Here is a 14,187-nt window from a genome sequence, read left to right as displayed (position 1 = left end):
CCACTCATCAATACATCAATCTCTTTATATAGATAAAATCTTTGATAAACAATGGGAAAATATTGTATTTAACAGCAATATTCTTTTGTTTTCAGTGTCTGGAATGTACAGGAGATGATCAATTTACAGGTTAATTGAGATTGGGTAACATCATAGAAAAGTTAACATTTTACATCTGTTTTGGATATTAAGATCACCGATGAAAAACAACTTTAAATTATTCTCTGAAAATAGTGACACAACTGGACACAAACTTTCATAAAAATTAAAAACACACTATCATTGTAATATGTATGACAAATTATTCTCTCATAATAAATAATTTAACAAAACTAAAAAAACCTTGATACAAGAGAGAAACCATATTCCTGTGATATCTGTGGTAAATCATTTTCTGAAAATCGTTGTTTAACCAGTCACAAACGTATTCATAGTGGAGAGAAACCATATCGTTGTGACATTTGTGGTAAATCATTCTCTGGAAGTAATCACTTGACTAGTCACAGACGTATTCATACTGGGAAAAAATCATACCAGTGTGATATCTGTGGTAAATCATTTTCTCGAAATGGTGACCTATGTATACACAAACGTACTCATACAGGTGAGAAGCCATTTTATTGTAATATTTATGGTAAATCATTTTCTGGAAGTGGTGATGTGACAAAATACAAACGTATTCATACTGGAGAGAAGCCATATTGTGACATTTGTGGTAAATCATTCTCTGGAAATAGTCACTTGACTAGTCACAGACGTAGTCATACAGGTGAGAAGCCATTTTATTGTGATATCTGTGGTACATCATTCTCTGTAAGCTGTAACATGACTGAACACAAACGTACACATACAGGAGAGAAACCATATCATTGTAATATCTGTGGTGAATCATTCTCTAGAAAGAGTAACTTGACTCATCACAAACTTATTCATACTGGGGAAAAACCATATCAGTGTGATATTTGTGGTAAGTCATTTTCTCAAAATGGCTCCTTAACTTGTCACAAACGTATTCATACAGGAGAGAAGCCATATCATTGTAATATCTGTGGTGAATCATTTTCCCAAAATAGTAATTTGACTATTCACATACGTATTCATACTGGGGAAAAACCATATCAGTGTGATATCTGTGGTAAATCATTTTCTGAAAAAAGCACATTAAGTCGTCACAAACGTATTCATATTGGGGAAAAACCATATCTGTGTGATATCTGTGGCAAATCATTTTCTCGAAGTAGTGCCTTGACTACACATAAACGTACACATACAGGAGAGAAGCCATACCATTGTAATATCTGTAGTAAATCATTTGCAGACTTTAGCAGTTTAAGTAGACACAAATATATTCACACTGGAGAGAAGCCATAACATTGTGATATCTGTAGTGAATCATTCTTTCAAAATGGCCTCTTACGTACACATGTGAGTATTCATACACAACTGTAACAGGATCACTATCAAAATTTATTACAACAGGACAACAATTATGAATATTTTGTCTGCTAAAAGACAGGGTTTATTCCTTTTCAAACTTCATGTTATCAACTTCAATTTCATCAATGTCAATATGAAATTCATGAATATGAACCTCAGTATCATGTAGGTGTCTAAATATATATGAAAACAGTGATGAATTTGATTTGTGACAAAGATTGTGCTGGACTTTTGAGGAATTTGTTATAAGAGAATAAAGAAATGAGAATACTAAATAAAAATTCTCAGTAACATTGATTTTGTCTTTGTTGTGTTTTCATCAGCATAATCAACGTACTTTAACATCCATTTTCTTTGCAGACGCGAGGGGGAAAGTGTGAAATGAGCTGACAAGCCAAAGTGCTGCACCTGATTCCTCTTAGATTTGGCTTTCATTCTTTGGCTCTATGCCCTTAAGATACATGGATTATTTTATAAATATACCTGTTCAAGTATCATAATAGCATGAAACTAGTTGCAGCTCATTCGGTTTTGTATTTAATTTGATGTGTGTGTGTTTGTGAACACAATGTCAGTCTGATTACTAAAATTAGTGTATACCAATTTCAGAATCTGATAGAATCGAGGTATTTTAATAACAATGTAGAATTGGGGATTCCATACATGTGCACTAACAGTGTGTACGGAACTACGGATTTGTCCTTCCAGTTACGCGTACATTCACAAGAATAGACCAACTGCACAAAGTATACATAAGGTCATACAAGAGTATACTTATACATGCTGTCCACAGTATATCTATTATGTGGAATATTTAAGAGTCTAAAACAATTCCTGGCACGTAAGAAATGTATGTTCCCAGTTTGGAAAAAAATCAGTTGAAAAGCAGCCATTATGATTTTTTACACACACACATACAGACAGAACAGGATTTATATGGTAGATTATTCTCTTTTACACACACACACACACAGAAAGGGATTCATTTAATAAATCACATGTTCTTTCATGAAATTTAACTGGTACACCCACTGTGACGTTTTTTACCTATGTGTAAAATTTCAGCGCAATGAGTTGAAAAATACGGCTGTTATAATCCTTTACACACACAGAATGGGATTTATACAGGAACTGGTATTTTCGGTCCCCAGGGTTAGATGGAGAAGGGAGGTAACAATTTGTGAGTAACTTCCAGAAATTGATTGTCTTCCTTACACACATTGGTCATAAAAAAATTTTAATATTAGTTTCATGCCTTTGAAAGATTTTAAAAATATTTACTTCTGGTTTTCTAGCATTAGCGTCATCTCTATCTCTCTATTTTTCTATATCTCTGTATCTGGTTCTTTCAATACTGGCTCTTGGGTTCACTTGCAAATTTCGCTTCAACCTATTACGATTCTTTATTTTCCGTAAAAATTTCTTATTTACTTTCTGCCCGTATTAAGAAATATAATTTCCGTTACCCAGTTATTTTCACCGTTTACTAACTTCTACACCCTGCCTAGAAGGAAAGTGTCAAATTTGCATTCAATGTCAAGATCAGACAAAAGAATGTCTCTGTCCAGGGAAAGAGAGACAGCTGCAGAAAGGGAAGCATACCAAGAATCGAACAGACTGTGCACTACAAAAACCAGAGCATCTCAAAATGATGAACAGAGGTATGCACCGCTGGTAAGGAATAGGATCTCCACTGCAGAGAAGCAACTTTCAATTATGATCCAGCAGTTGACAATAGAGTTTCTATTGGTGCAATGACAACTGAGTGCATGCATTATAAAGCAAAGAAGTGGCCTGGAGAGACCCCTGCACTGTGCTGCAGTAGTGGAATGGTTAAACTCCTTGCAATCCTCCAACCTCCAGAGCCACTGAAGAAATAGTTGTTAACTGACCAAGATTCCAAGCACTTCCAAAACAAAATTAGACAATACAATACTGCACTACAGATGAAATCATATGGAGCCACAAGAGAATTAACTTAGCAAGGATTCATGTAAACTTTGAAGATCCAAAGTCAGGTTTATTGGCTCTCTACTACCTCTGTCAAATGAGTCACTAAAATTGGCCTTTCATTGTTTATAATCTGCACCTGTTTTTTTGGTTACGAAATAAACCACTCAAAACGTGTTTTGGATTATATATATCGTCTACGTTTTGTTTGCAATACATACAGGTGGATGTCGGTATGCACATACCTGTACGTATATATGCATATACTCATTTACTATTTGTTTATATATATATATATATATATATATGAGTTGGAAACTTACTTTTAACGTTTCACTTAACATCTATGTTCCATACCAGCATCAGTTGGAGGAGTTATTAATGTAGAAAGTTTGTATCTCAGCTTCTTGCAGTTGAGACCTGCGTCATCTAGATGGTGTTTTTAAATTTCAATATTCTTTTTAACCCGAGCCATGCTCAGTATTTCTGCACGTATACTCTTTTACTTGTGCCCCCAACATCGCTTGACAACCGATGCTGGTGTGTTTACGTCTCCGTAACTTAGCGGTTCGGCGAAAGAGACTGATAGAATAAGTACTAGGCTTACAATGAATAAGTCCTGGGGTTGATTTGCTCGACTAAAGGCGGTGCTGCAGTATGGCCGCAGTCAAATGACTGAAACAAGTAAAAGAGTATATGCATATATTCATACATCTATGTCCATACCTCATGTGTGTGTATATGTGTTTGCATACACACATATATATACACAGCACACAGCATGACCTGTGAACTGGTTAGCACTAGAATACATCCACAGAAATGCAAACAAATCAGACTGGAACCTAGTGCAGCAACATGGCTTGCCATCTCATGTCACACTGTCCCACTCTTGCATATAAAAAAATTTCTACTAAAGGATGCTGATGATGAAAACACGACGCTAACAAAATCAATGTCAATTTAACTTTTTATTCATTATTCCTATTCCTTTATTCTCTCATAAATTCTTCAAAAATCCAGCATGACCATCTTCAGAAATCAAAGTCCTTGTTGTGTCAATATATTTCCATCTATACATAATATTGAAGTTAATATTCATGAATTTCATATTGACATTGATGAAATTGAAGTTGACAATGTCAAATTTGAAGAGATAAAAAATCTTTTAGCAGAAAACATAGTCCTAATTGTTGTCTTGTAATTAATTTTGACACAGTTACACAAACACTTATGTGTGAGTACTCACATGTGTACTTAACTGGCCTTTTTGAAAGAATGATTTACCACAGATATCACAGGAATATGGCTTCTCTCCAGTATGAATACGCTCGTGACTAGTTAAATTGTTATTGTAAGAAAATGATTTACCACAAATATCACAGTGATATGGTCTTTCCCCAGTGTGAACACGTCTGTGAATAGTCAAGTAACTACTTTCAGAGAATAATTTACCACAGATATCACAATGATATGGCTTCTCTCCTGTATGAATACGTTTGTGACTAGTTAAACAATTATTGTAAGAAAATGATTTACCACAAATATCACAGTGATATGGTTTTTCTCCAGTATGAACACGTCTGTGACTAGTTAATTGACTATTACAAGAGAATGATTTACCACAGGTATTGCAATGATAGGGCTTCTCACCTGTATGAATACTTTTGTGTTTAGTGAAAGTACTATTTTTAGAAAATGATTTGTCACAGACATCACAGTAATATGGTTTTTCACCAGTATGAATAAGTCTGTGACTTTTCAACTGACTATTTGTGGAGAATGAATTGCCACAGATATTACAATGATATGGCTTCTCACCTGCATGAATACATTTGTGTTTAGTTAAGGCACTGTTCTCAGAAAATGATTTGTCACATATATCACAGTGATATGGTTTTTCTCCAGTATGAATACGTCTGTGGCCAGTCAAGTGACCATTTTGAGAAAATGATTTACCACAGATATCACAATGATATGGCTTCTCTCTTGTATGTGTAAGTTTGTGTTTAGTCAAGTGACCATTTTCCATGAATGATTTACCACAGACATCACAATGATATGGCTTTTCTCCTGTATGTGTCCGTTTGTGACTAGTTACAGTGTTATTTTGAGAAAACGATTTACCACAGATATCACAGTGATATGGTTTTTCTCCAGTATGAGTACGTCTGTGACTAGTCAAGTAACTACTTCGGGAGAATGATTTACCACAGATATCACAATGATATGGCTTCTCTCCAGTATGAATACGTTTGTGTCTAGTTAAAGTGCTATTTTCAGAAAATGATTCACCACAGATATCACAATGATATGGCTTTTCCCCAGTATGAATGCGTCTGTGACTAGTTAATTGACTATTACAAGAGAATGATCTACCACAGGTATTGCAATGATAGGGCTTCTCACCTGCATGAATACTTTTGTGTTTAGTTAAAGCGCTGTTCTCAGAAAATGATTTATCACATATATCACAGTGATATGGTTTTTCTCCAGTATGAATACGTCTGTGGCCAGTCAAGTGACCATTTTGAGAAAATGATTTACCACAGATATCACACTGATATGGTTTCTGTCTTGTGTGAATCAGTTTATGTTTAGTCAAGTGACCGTTTTCCATGAATGATTTACCACAGACATCACAATGATATGGCTTTTCTCCTGTATGTGTCCGTTTGTGACTAGTTACAGTGTTATTTTGAGAAAATGATTTACCACAGATATTACAGTGATATGGTTTTTCTCCAGTATGAATACGTCTGTGAATAGTCAAGTAATTACTTTGAGAGAATAACTGACCACAGATATTACAAGGATATGGCTTCTCACCTGTATGAATACTTTTGTGTCTAGTTAAAGTACTATTTTCAGAAAACGATTTACCACAGAAATCACAGTGATATGTTTTTTCCCCAGTATGAATGCGTTTATGTCTACACAAGTGACTACTACAAGAGAATGATTTACCACAGATATCACAATGATATGGCTTCTCTCCTGTATGTGTACGTTTGTGAATAGTCAAGTAACTTTTTCCAGAGAATGATTTACCACAGATATCACAGGAATATGGTTCCTCTTCTGTATCAAGGTTTTTTGGCTCAGTTAAAGTATCCATTATGAGAGAATAATTTGTCTTTCATATCACAAAGATATTTTATTCATTTCTATGAATATGTTTGTGTTCAGTTGAGTTACTATTTTCAGGGAATAATTTAATACTATGATTCTCTCATCTAAATTAGCAGGTGAAAACTGTGAACTCCTTCGTAAAGTTATCCAAGCTTGTAAAGCAATCACCTCCTCTAAATTCCAGACAGTGAAGACGAGAAAAATAATTCGCTGTTGTTTGTCATGTATATTATTTATATAAAGTGGTTGATGTATTGATGAATGCTCCTTATAAATATATCTTCCTCCTTTTGTTGATGGAATTTTATAAAAATATCAAAGGCACATCTGAATGAAGAAATTTCTCTGATGTCAACAGGATGTGATATTCTGAAAAAGGAAAAGAAAAAGTAAGATAAAGAGTATAAGATAAATGACATAGCAATTCAACATTGCAAATATTACAGCATCAACTGTCATCCATTTAATGCCTATGCTTACATGGGTCAGAATCCATTGAGGTGTTGAAAGACTGGCATACCCAAACAAGTGTGCTACACTCTAAAGTTGTCTCATATCTTTCAGAAAAAGCAATGCTTGATACATCTAAGACAAAGAACCATATTTTCTCAAAGTTTTTATGTGTCTTCCATTCTATGTGATTACTATAACTTGGAAGGGTTCAATAATCCTATTATTCAGGGCAAAGTCATTAGCATGCCGTATTTTCTTCGTCTATAGCTTTGTTATGCTATATATAAAAATAATCTGGAACAAGAGTGTGTCAATGTATTGTTTATTTCGCTTCAATCAGTTACACTGGAAGGGCCTCTGAGAGTACGATCGGCCATTTAAGTCTCCAGACTCCTCCCCTACCTAACCAGAAGTCCATCCTGTCTACAGTTCATGTATTGTAACCAGAAGTCCGTCCTCTCTACAGTTCATGTATTGTGAGTCCATGGGTAGCGCTCTGTACATCTTTATTTTCAAAGTACGAATTCCACTGGGGTTGACTTTTATTTACCTTTCGAGGTAAATCAAACATGAAGCAGTAGAGCACTGGGGTCCATGGAATCGATTTCTGCCCTCCCACCAATATTCAGGCCTTGTGCCTAAATCCCAAGAGGTGGGGTGCTTAAAACCGATTTCCGCAAAAAGGTTTATTTAATAACATCAACTTTGCCTTTCATCCTTTTGGGGTCGACAATAGAAGTACCAGGTGAATACTGTGGTCGATGTAATCAATTATCCCTCTCCCTCAAATTGCTGCCCTTATACCTAGGGTTCCTATTACTGCCTAAAAGGAAATATTTGACAACTTACTGTATTCATGTGCAAACATTGAGTCAGTCCCTGATAAACAACAGGACGTTAATTAATTAGTTAATATACTGTTCAAGACCTGATCACGAAAAGAAACAAAACGAAAACAGGTAACTAGGTGTAAAAACAAATGTGTAGAAAACGAATATGAAAACAAAAATTTCCGCAAACGAACGGGGGGTGGGGCGGAGAGGACTTTCGGAAAATTCACAAGATCCGATTTTTCCCTCATAACTTTCAGGAAAATGGATATATATTGATGAAATTTTGTAGAAATATCGTTCAAATAGCACAGATTACGATTATAAAGAAATTTCTGGGGAAAATGTTTTCCGAAGGGGTGGGGGAGAGGATTTCGTAAAACTTACACGATCCGTTTTTTTTTTCCTCCCCCTTCATAGCTATCAGGAAAATGGATGTCTTTCAATGAAATTTAACAGAAGCACCTTTCAAACAGCATATATTACGCTTATGAAGAAATTTGTGCGGAAAATGACTTTGGAGAGACATAAAAGAATCAATCAAAAATCCAGGAATTCGATCAAAATATCTGCAACAATATCTTGCAAGATATTTATTTATAACTTCTCAACATGAAGAAAGTCTATGGCACAAGTTCTTCACGGAGGCAGCCAAGTTATACCTTCCTCTCTCGAATCATTGCCGTCAAATAATTACCAACCAAGTCGAAGGTATGTATATGTATATTTGCTTAAATTTTTGTTGTCATATTCGTTTTCTACAAATGTTTTACCCCTAGCAGGCTGGGTTTTTTTTAAGATCTCGTAACCAGGTCTTAAACTGTATATCAACCAATTAGTGTATTTTTTCACTGGCTTTCTTCTCATTTTACTTATCAATTACGCCACTGTATATTAACACAAACTATTTAAATTGATGTACGTCACGTGTAACATCAAAAATAGGCTTTCAACTTTTCAATTTGGAAGTAATTGTCAAAGACAAGGCAACAGATTTTTCCATTCAACATTATTATTATTGGTCATTTCCTATTTGATGTTCGTAAAATCGAATTTGTTTTAGTTTAAATTTCATTTCATTTCGATTAGTATGTCTTGCGGAGACAGCCTGCAGCTCCCCGTTTTATTGTGAATTCCAACGAAATACTTACAGGTCAGCAGGTAATCAATGAAAGCCATACAATTACGATACTGGTTCGATCTTTCTCACATTCACCTACTTGTATTGTTTGGTGTGCTCGCCGTGGATTGTTGAACAATTCTCAAATGTGTCCAGGGCGAAGCTCTATTCAAAATAACTCATTCCTTCATTCGCTCGTAGTGTGTTCGACTTATAAATAATGAAGTGTTTTATTAAAATAAACTTGTTGGATCACAATGATTTTACGAACATCAAATAGGAAATTACTTTATTATCATTCATCTTTTTATCATTACAGCCTTAAAATAAATCTTTGTCAACTTACCGTATTCTTATGCACCAGTGACCCACGAGGCTCCGGCAGGGGATGGTGGCGAACCCTGCTGTACTCTTCCACCACAACTTTCTCTCACTCTTACTTCCTGTTTCTGTTGTGCCTGTAATTCAAAGGGTCAGCCTTGTCACACTGTGTCACGCTGAATATCCCCGAAAAACTACGTTAAGGGTACACGTGTCTGTGGAGTGCTCAGCCACTTACACGTTAATTTCACGAGCAGGTTGTTCCGTTGATCGGATCAACTGGATACCTCGACGTCGTAAGCGACGGAGTGCAGTGCCCGATATTAAATCACCATTCGTTTTAAAATTTTCCCCTGCTGTATAAGTTATTCCCCTTTAAACCAATCTATTTCCCCGATTCTCCCCAAGATGGCTCTTACTCACAGGCTGGATTCGCTCCAATTATTTTCTCGGTCCGATTACCTCCGTCTAAAATTCTTCCAAACATTTAACATTTTTATCAAATTTTCACCAATGTTATGAAAGAAAGAATAAAGTTCTAGCTACTTTGACATTAAGCGGATGTATCTGTTTTACATGTGTTCATATATACTTATACTTGTATATTTGTTCGTGTGTGTGTGTGCATATGTATATATGTACGAAGAGATCTGTATGTATGTATATATGTATGTATAAGGTATTTCAAAATTATGGCTTTTCTCTTATATGTGTCTGTTTGTGTCTAGTCAAGGCATTTATTTGAGAGAATGATTTGCCACACATAATACAGTGATATGTCTTCTCTCCTGTATGAATACAATTGTGATTAATCAAGTATCTATTACAAGAGAATGATTTACCACAGACATCACAGTTAGAATGGTTTCTCTCCTGTATGAATGTGTTTGTGAGTAGTCAAGTGATTACTGGAAGAGAATGATATACTACAGATATCACAGTGATAGGCTTTCTCTCCTGTATGTGTACGTACATGAGTAGTCAAGTGACCACTTTGAGAGAATGATTTACCACAGATATCACAGTTATATGGTTTCTCTCCTGTATGAATGCGTTTGTGAGTAGTCAAGTGACTACTGGAAGAGAATGATTTACTACAGATATCACAGTGATATGGCTTCTCTCCTGTATGTGTTGATTTGTGTGTAGTTAAGGAACTCATTTGAGAGAATGATTTACCACAGATAATACAGTGATATGGCTTCTCCCCTGTATGAATACGATTGTGACAAGATAAAACACAATTTTTAGAAAATGATTTACCACAGATATGACAGTGATATGGCTTCACTCTTGTATGAATACATTTGTGATTAGCTAAAGCACTACTTAGGGAAAATGATGTACCACAGATATCACATTGATATTGCTTCACACCTGTATGAATACGGGTGTGGCTTTTCATGTTACCAGCTGTAGGGAATGATTTACCACAGATATCACAATGATATGGTTTCTCTCCTGTATGAATACGTTTGTGAGTAGTTAAAGTGCTATTTTCAGAAAAAGATTTACCACAAATATCACAACGATATGGCTTCTCTCCTGTATGAATACGTTTATGACTAGTTAAAACACTGTTTAGAGAAAATGATGTACCACAGATATTACAACGATATCGCTTCTCTCCTGTATGCTTACGCTTGTGTTCAGTTAAGTTACTCCTATGAGAGAATGATTTACCACAAATATCACAATGATATGGTTCCTCTCCTGTATGAATGCGCTTGTGTTGAGATAAATTGTTATTTGCAGAAAATGGTTTACCACAGATGTCACAATGATATGGTTTTTCCCCAGTATGAATTCGTTTATGATTAGTCAAGAGACTATTACGAGAGAATGATTTACCACACATATTGCAATGATATGGCTTCTCTCCTGTATGTGTACGTATGTGACTAGTCAAGTGACTACTTTGAGAGAATGATTTACCACAAATATCACAATGATATGGTTTCTCTCCTGTGTCAGGGTTTTTTCGTTTAGTTAAATGATTCATTATGAGAGAATAGTTTGTCATACAAATCACAATATTCTTGCTATGAATATGTTCATGTACAGTTGAGTCACTATTTTCAGGGAATAATTTAATGCTATGTTTCTCTCATTTGTGATCTAACATAATATCTAATCCAGGAGATGAATACTGTCAATTCCTTCGTTAAAGTTATTCAAGCTTCTAAAGCAATTACCTTCTCTACATCCCAGACATTGAAGAGAAGAAAAATATTTTGCTATCGTTCGTCATAGAGTTTACTTATATTGATGAATGCTCCTTATAAATATATCGTCTTCCTTTAGGTGATGAAAGTTGATAAAAATGTCAAAGGCACATTCGAACGTAGAAATTTCTTGTGTGTCAACATGATGTGATATTCTGAAAGAGGAAAAGAAGTAGTAAGATAAGAAGGATTGGGAAACAATATAGTAATTCATCGTCGCGAATATTACGAAATTAACAGTCATCTATTTAATGTCTATGCTTGCATGGGTCGGATATCATCGAGGCGTTGAAAGACAGGCATGCCTACAGAAGTGTGTTACACCCTAAATTTGTTTTCCTATACCTTTCAGAAAAATCAAGACGATGGTGCATATTTTCTCAATCTTTCTAAGTGTTTTCACTTCTACATGAATACTGTAACTTTGAAGGGTTCACATGACCCTATTATTTACTGGTGTGGAGGCGCAATGGCCCAGTGGTTAGGGCAGCGGAGTCACGGTCATAGGATCGCAGTTTCGATTCCCAGACCGGGCGCTGTGAGTGTTTATTGAGCGAATACACATGAAGCTCCAAGAGGCTCCGGCAGGGGATGGTGGCGAACCCTGCTGTACTCTTCCACCACAACTTTCTCTCACACTTTCTTGTCACACTCTGTGTTACGCTGAATATCCCCGAGAACTACGTTATGGGTACACGAGATTTCTAGACAGTGAAGAGAAGCCGTCATAAGAAAACTTTCGTTAAAAATAACATGCACGCGATTTTTTTTTTTTTCTCAATAGAAGTAAATTCCAAAGTAAACGTTTCTAGTAGAGAAGTAGAAGAGAACAGAAGCAGCGTATTACTTCATTACAAATCTACGGATGCACATAATAGAGAAAAATGAAACAATTATGGACGACTTGCTCCGAAACACCACCGAGTGGGGAACGCTTCTCAAAAATAACCTGCAGTTGTTTCCTTCAAAATTCCTACATGCTCGAAATGTACATACATCAGGGTATATTTGTAGAAAATTTCACGAAAAAATATTTATTTTCCTGGAAGTTAAGAAGAATTTAATTGGACTCTGTTGGAATTTCCGAAAATGTCCCCCACCCTCATTCCAAAACACTTTCACCAGAAATTTTTGTATATTCGGATTCTACATAGTAAATACTATACGCATAGAACATTTCATTAAAAAATATTCATTTTTCTTAAAGTTATGACCTCCCAAAGTCTGTAGGGTAAAACCCTGTAGTTATGCCCACGTGTCTGTGGAGTGCTCAGCATTTGCACGTTAATTTCACGAGCAGGCTGTTCCGTTGATCGGATCAACTGGAACACTCGACGTCGTAAACGACGGAGTGCCAACAACAGCAACAATTAACAGGACAGCATCTCATTTTGCCTATTAATTTCCTTTATATAACATGTAACAGCCGATCATATTTTCCTAAACATCAGATCAACATTTCATTTTCCAAGTTATTTAAGACGAGGAAATATATTTTCCTAATGTTGTTACGTTTTCCCTTCGAAATTACTTTAACACCAAAAGGTTCACATAATTCTATTATTTACGTTATTATTCATTAGTATCATTATTATAGCCTTTAAGGAGATCTTTGTCAACTTACCGTATTCAGACATAAACAAAAATCGGTGATCGATTATTAATCACCTTCTTTAAATATTTCCTTGCACCTTGCATTTAGTGTTGTAAAAGTTATCTCCCCTTATATGGTTGTATTTCTTTAATTCTCCAATAGATGGTTCTACTGGCGGGATGATTTCGTTCCAGCTTTTTTTCTCATTCTGTCAACTTTACCTTCAAGTTTTTTTTCAAATATTACGTTATTATCGTAATACTCTACGACCGTTTCTACAATATATATATCATCATCATCATCATCATCGTTTAACGTCCGCTTTCCATGCTAGCATGGGTTGGACGATTTGACTGAGGACTGGTGAAACCGGATGGCAACACCAGGCTCCAGTCTGATTTGGCAGAGTTTCTACAGCTGGATGCCCTTCCTAACGCCAACCACTCAGAGAGTGTAGTGGGTGCTTTTACGTGTCACCCGCACGAAAACGGCCACGCTCGAAATGGTGTCTTTTATGTGCCACCCGCACAAGCCAGTCCAGGGGCACTGGCAACGATCTCGCTCGAAAATCCTACAGGAGCCAGTCAGGCGGTACTGGCAACGGCCACGCTCAAAATGGTGCATCTCATGTGCCAACCGCACAAGAACCAGTCCAGGGGCACTGGCAACGATCTTACTTGGCTTGCCGGGTCTTCTCACGCACAGCCCATTTCCAAAGGTCTCGGTCCGTAGTCATCGCCTCGGTGAGGCCCAATGTACGAAGGTCTTGCCTCACCACCTCAGCCCAGGTCTTCCTGGGCCTACCTCTTCCACGGGTTCCCTCAACTGTTAGGGTGTGGCACTTTTTCACGCAGCTATCCTCCTCCATTCTCACCACATGTCCATACCAGCGCAATCGTCTCTCTTGCACGCCACAACTGATGCTTCTAATGTTCAGCTTTTCTCTCAAGATACTTACACTCTGACGGGTATTCACATTGACATTACACATCCAACGGAGCATACTGGCTTCATTCCTTGCGAGCTTACGTATGTCCTCAGCAGTTACAGCCCATGTTTCACTGCCATGTAGCATGGTTGTTCGTACGCATGCGTCATACAGTCTGCCTTTTACTCTGAGTGAGA

The 14,187-nt window shown here is 36.4% G+C and overlaps 3 protein-coding genes across 4 annotated transcripts in view; 2 read left to right on the top strand and 1 right to left on the bottom strand.

Moving 5' to 3' along the window:
• Positions 1 to 339: 339 nt before the first annotated feature.
• On the top strand, positions 340 to 1,726 carry LOC149130419 (uncharacterized; the record flags this gene model as incomplete). Its single annotated transcript, XM_089345126.1, has 1 exon — positions 340 to 1,726. A coding segment is annotated over one exon (1,032 nt), but the record flags the coding sequence as incomplete, so codon positions are not given.
• Positions 1,727 to 4,343: 2,617 nt separating this feature from the next.
• LOC106876532 (uncharacterized) lies at positions 4,344 to 13,245 on the bottom strand. 2 transcript variants are annotated; one of them, XM_052977805.2, is made up of 3 exons: positions 13,093 to 13,245; positions 9,269 to 11,623; positions 4,344 to 6,888 (listed from the first exon to the last, which is right to left on the bottom strand). In XM_052977805.2, the coding sequence occupies exon 3, from the start codon at positions 6,503 to 6,505 to the stop codon at positions 4,619 to 4,621; it is 1,887 nt and encodes a 628-aa protein (XP_052833765.2). In that variant the 5' UTR covers positions 6,506 to 6,888; positions 9,269 to 11,623; positions 13,093 to 13,245; the 3' UTR covers positions 4,344 to 4,618. The 2 variants fall into 2 exon arrangements, with proteins under 2 accessions (XP_052833765.2, XP_089201185.1); XM_089345059.1 differs by having other exon boundaries at positions 4,344 to 6,376; positions 10,193 to 11,623.
• Positions 7,580 to 14,187, top strand: part of LOC106876538 (uncharacterized) — a 51,571-nt gene continuing 44,963 nt past the window's right edge. The window contains exon 1 of the mRNA XM_052978016.2: positions 7,580 to 8,513. The gene's annotated coding sequence lies outside the window, so the exon portion shown is untranslated. The remainder of the gene's footprint in view (positions 8,514 to 14,187) is intronic.

This window comes from Octopus bimaculoides, chromosome 29 (genome assembly GCF_046866305.1).
Source record: "Octopus bimaculoides isolate indiv1 chromosome 29, ASM4686630v1, whole genome shotgun sequence".
NCBI classification, from domain to species: Eukaryota; Metazoa; Mollusca; class Cephalopoda; order Octopoda; family Octopodidae; genus Octopus; species Octopus bimaculoides.
Note: the sequence above shows the minus strand (reverse complement) of the source record. Positions and strands in the feature narration are given on the sequence as shown.

What these genes read in the sequence shown, in the direction of transcription:
- LOC106876532 (XM_089345059.1), bottom strand. Translation starts at nt 11,266, where the DNA reads ATGACAAACTATTCTCTCATAATGAATCATTTAACTAAACGAAAAAAC. An exon ending in GTACACATACAGGAGAGAAA is followed by an intron (nt 6,377 to 10,192) that starts GCCTATCACTGT and finishes ACAGGAGAGAAG; the next exon opens with CCATATCATTGTGATATCTG.